Raw genomic sequence first — 5,338 nt, 5'->3', positions numbered from 1 at the left:
ATATCACAAAATTAATCCAAGTAGATTACTACCGTCTTTTTTTATTATCATTCAAAAAGAGAGTAAATATAAATAAAAAAACCAAAAGTTATATTTATGATGTACAATTTGGTTACATTTATGGATTACCCTATTCCACTGAGTTTGACTTACTATTTCCTTTTAGAGTTGTGTTATTTGGACAACTATTTGATTGACAATTTTTAGGACAACTATAATTTTACAAAGAAAAAAAAAGTATTGACACAAAAACCAAAACAATAGAGAGAGAAAGTAAAAACATAAAGGGAATTAGTCACTTTAGTCCCTGAATCGGAAGGGATTCGTCACTTTAGTCCCTGAATGCAGATAAATTGCAAAATAGTCCCTGAATGTAGACTTTGTTAGTCAATTTAGTCCCTGAATGCAAACTTTGTTAGTCAATTTAGTCCCTGAATGTAGACTCCGTTAGTCACTTTAGTCCCTGAGTTAACTTACGTAAGTGTATTTTTCAGCGTGAGTTAACTCACGTAGGGCGGAAATGAACACAAACTGATGGTTGAAGAGCAATTATCTTTTCTATCTTGCAAAGGTGTTTGGATTTCCTTTATTAAATCAATTTTGTGGACCAAGATCGATTCTCCATGGAGCAGGGGAAAAAACAGTCACTAGAAGTCATTTTTTCGGTACAAATCGATGGATTTTTTTTCCTCTAAAATCGATTCTCCAAACTTTGTTGCGGTATGTAGGATTTGAGAAAGTTCATGTGTTTGAGGGTAGGAGAATAATTGGGGGGTATGAGGTATAATTCTCAAATTATGAAGACAATATTGGGCCTAATTTCTTACGCGTAGAGGCGTAGGCGCATTCTTTGGGCCAAGGGATTCTAGTAGGAAAAGTAGGGACCACACGGCAAAGCTGTCCACGGCAAAAAAAAGCTACATCCACCAATCATCTACTTGCATAATTCTCATTTAATGCAACATAAATGAAAATATCTAAACAAAGATTCTATTCATCATTTCTCAATTTCATAATAATCACATGAAAAAATATAGAATAAATCATTGGATTAGTCTTTAAATTTATAACATGCTTTTGGATGATCATTGGATTAGTCTTTAAATTTATAACATGCTTTTGGATGGGTTGTTAAATTTTTTAATATTTAAAAATTTCTATGATTCCGTCAAAATTTTATTTATATTAACCTTTTTGAAAATATGTTAAAAATTAAATTGATAATATATAATTTTTATGCAAATATCCAGCTAAATATAAGGGTCTTTATTCTAAAGAATATAACGAATTTTTTTTATTTTTTTTGACAAATAAAGAATATAATGATTTTTTTTATTATAATCCCTAATAAATATAACAGGATGTTTTTACCTTTCAAAAAAATTATTTTGGTTTTGGTTTACGACCCTTTTATGTTTAAGATATGTCTATTTTATGTTCATTTCTTATGTCCAACTTCATTATGCCATATCATGTTTAGGAAATATCAAAACCATTCAAAATTTTATCTCTTAAGCACAAAAATCATATTTTTTTTATACTAAAATCAAAATTTGTTATATTTTTAAAGACAAAAGGTTTATTTAATTCTATAAAAATCAACACGATAATAAGTTGTTAAAATATAAAGACCTAATTAATTAATAGTGGCTAAATATTGAGATCAACTTTCCCTCAAAAAAAAATATTGAGATCAACTTAACACTAGGTTTTTTACTTACAAATCTATTTGAAAGCATAGTACAAAATTCTAGTTTAATTTAGTTGTTTATTTACTCCAAAAAATGAAATGAACCTTCGAGTAAATAACGCACCAAAAACATGGAACCTTCCCATTCCACATCCCAAAACTAGAAATAAAAACAAACCCATAATCTCAAAATCTCTTTATAGAAACTAAACAACCACAAACAAAAGTGAACAACACAACACACACACAAAACATTTTCTCTTTCCAAAATCCAACAGCCTCAAATCAAATGGCATCATCAAAACCCAACAGCTGTTGTTCATGCTGTTCAGGTTTCATCATAACCATAGGCTTAATGGCCCTATTCATATGGCTAAGCATACGTGTCGATGAACCAAAGCTTTACATAGACAAAATTTACCTTCCTGCCCTCAACAAAACCCTAAACACAACAGCAAGATCAAACACCACTATCACCTTCACGTTAAAACTTGTTAACCCTAATAAAGATAAAGGTATTCAATATGACCCTATTCATCTTAACTTCACCTTTTACAATACTCTCAACACTACTCTTCCACTTGTTAATGCTACTGTAAATGGATTCTATCAAGGGCATGAGAAAAAAGCTAAGAAGAATGGAGTGGTGGAAGCTGGTGTTAAGAATTTAACTGCGAGTGTTAAGGGTGTTGTTGATGGTAAAGTTTATCTAAGGGTGGATTATTTTACTGCGGTTAAGTATAAGATTTTGGTTTGGTATACGAAAAGAGATCGGGTATGGGGAGGGGCAAATGTGGAAATTGGAGATTCTGGGGAGAAAATGGGAAAGAAAAGTGTGAGGCTTGGAGGGAATGAACCAAGGGTGATAGTGTCCGGCGCATGGAAAGTGTATGGAGGCTATCGTGCGCTTCTTGTGTTTTGGGTCTTGTTTATTGGTCTTGGGTTTACTTGACTTTGACTGAGTTTGTTTATCAGTGAGTTTGCTGGATTTTAGTTGTATTTTTATTATTTGATTTGATTTAATAGGTGTAGTGTTTTTGTTTATTTTTTTTGTTTGAATCTTGTATTCTTATGTAGTTTTGTTGTTGTTGTTATTGTATTAAGATATGATTTATGATTAGTGTATTGATTTTATTTATGTATGGATTCGAGAAGAAGGGAAAAATGATATTCAATTTCTAGATCTACAGAAGTGTCCACTATAATAGTCATCTTAAAGTGCTTTGTTAGTGGATTTTGTGTTGGTCATGTGCCTACAATCACTTATTTTATATTTTTTAAATGTTAGTACTAACAAAAATTTAATTACCAAACTTTCAATCATAAAAAGAAGGTAGATGATATTCTTTACGTTGCAATTCAATTCTTACATGTAGGGTATGTTTGGTTTAGAAGAGAAGTTGTGAAGAGAGAAATAGGTAAGAGAGAAAAAGGTGAGAAGTAGAGTGGATTTTTTTTTTTTGTTACAAAGGGATAACAAAACAAAAAAAGAAAAAGAGAAAGAAGCTGAAGCCTAAGCCCTAGGATAGAGGGTTCCTATAGCATCATTCCTGATATAATCAAGGAGATCATTGGGGGGAGAAGCATGAATCTGAAAACCTTCATTAGACGACGCTCCCAACTTGGCCATAAAGTCTGCGCATTGGTTTCCTTCCCGGAGACAATGGCGTAATGTGAAGTTGTGAGCAGACATGAGATCTTTAATATCTTGAATCAAAACAGCGTAGACATGGTAACTAGATGCCTGGCCCGTAATAAGGTTTATGGAGAGAAGAGAGTCCGAGTAGCAGACCAGCTCTTGAATTCCCATGGTTGTTGCCATTTGATATCCTCGATGAACAGCAGTGAGCTCAGCAAGTAGTATGTCTGTAGAGTCAGGGATGAAGCCAGTAAAGCCGGATAGGTAGAAACCAGCATTGTTTCGAAGTACTCCCCCAAAACCAGCACGGACTGGAGAGCCCATGCAACTGCCGTCGACGTTAAGTATGTGGCATTGGTGGTTGTCTTGGTTCCACTTTACCATACGATCCAGATTGCTGCCATTAGTCTTCTGAAAGCTGGTTTCTATGATATTAATTGAGTCCTGAATCTGGAAACAAATCCGCGATAACGGCCAGGTTTCATTGCTTAGAATCATTATGTTTCGGTGTCTCCATGACCACCAAAGACCTGCGAGGAAGCTGATTGCACAAGGGCCATTGGAGTTGCTCTTAAGCCAGACTTGTGCGCAAGTTTCAGAGAAGAAGGTAGTGTCAGCGAAGCCAATTCCATTCCATATGGCTGTGGAGAACCTGCAGTCCCTGACACAATGCAAAAAGGTTTCATCATTTTCTCCACATCGCAAACAAGTAGCAGAGTTTGCAATATTTCTGTGGTGCAGCAATGAAAGAGCAGGCGCAACATTGTGACAAGCAAGCCATATCAAAAACTTGTACTTTTCAGGGATTTTCAAACGCCAAATCCACGACTAGGAGCTAACGTATTGTGTCGTTTCCGAGAGAGAGAGCAGCCAGGAGTACCCGTTTTTGGCGGTGTAAATTCCACTCTTGTTATGTCTCCAAATAAAAGTGTCTGCAACATTTTCATTAAACCTGAAGTGGGAAATATTAATGGTGTCAGCTATGTGTTGCGGCAGAGTGGTATAGAGGACATCAGTGTGCTGACCGGCAGTGGTGAAGACATCTTTAACAGTGAGATGAAGGTCGTGTATGTCGATGATAGGGACAAGGGAACCAAGGTAACCATGATGACTCCAGTTGCTGAACCAAAACGAGGAATTGCCCGCACCTGGACGCCAATGATACCCTGTTTTGAGGATGTTCTTTGCTCGAATAATTGAAGACCACGAAGGGGAGCTGCTGCTGGTCAAGCTTGCATCAAGGATTTTAGGCCTGCCGAATACTTATTAGAGAGAAGGTGAACCCATAGTATATTTGTGGACTGAACCATGTCCCAAACAAGTTTCCCAAGAAGACAAGTATTTGCATCTCTTGCGGAACGGATACCCAAACCTCCAAGATATTTAGGACTAGAAACCGTCTTCCAATTGACTAAATGGATCCCTTTATTATTCGTACCCTTCCAGATAAAATTGCGGGTTGTTTGATCAATGCTATCACAAATGTTTTGAGGCAGCCAATTGATCTGCATATAATAAGTAGGAATAGATGATAAAACAGAGGTTGCAAGAGTCAGTCTACCTGTTCTATTCAAGAGTCGGTTCTTCCAGGATGCCAGTCTAGTTTGCATTTTCTCAACAATGAAATTAAAATCACTTCTTTTAGGGCGACCATGGAGCATGGGAAATCCTAGGTACTTGCCAAGAGAAGTTGTGCTTTGAATACCTGAGATTGCAGTGAGGGTATTGATTTTTCCATTTGGAATTCCAGCAGAGTAATAGGCCCTAGACTTTGAAAAATTGATTTTCAAACCTGAAGCTTGGCTGAACCTATTCAGAAGACTAGAGATGAAATGAAGTTGGGAGCTTTTAGCCTTCGTGAAAAGAAGAACGTCGTCAGCAAAAAGAAGGTGAGATATCTTTGGCCCGTCATTTGTGATGTGAATTGGATGCCAACTCCCCTGGTGAACAGCATTATTGATAGCAACTGAAAGCTTCTCCATACACATGATAAAGAGGTACAGTGAGAG

General features: G+C 36.1%; 1 protein-coding gene across 1 annotated transcript; it reads left to right on the top strand.

Annotated features, from left to right (window-relative positions):
• Window positions 1-1,857: 1,857 nt before the first annotated feature.
• Window positions 1,858-2,877, top strand: LOC146950000 (protein NDR1-like). The gene has a single exon (XM_085745971.1). The coding sequence runs from the start codon at window positions 1,980-1,982 to the stop codon at window positions 2,640-2,642; it is 663 nt and encodes a 220-aa protein (XP_085602097.1). The 5' UTR covers window positions 1,858-1,979; the 3' UTR covers window positions 2,643-2,877.
• Window positions 2,878-5,338: the final 2,461 nt, after the last annotated feature.

This window comes from Medicago sativa, chromosome 2 (genome assembly GCF_051527215.1).
Source record: "Medicago sativa cultivar Bolivia chromosome 2, Bolivia_mono, whole genome shotgun sequence".
Taxonomy (NCBI): Eukaryota; Viridiplantae; Streptophyta; class Magnoliopsida; order Fabales; family Fabaceae; genus Medicago; species Medicago sativa.
This window is presented reverse-complemented; position numbering and strand designations above follow the sequence as displayed.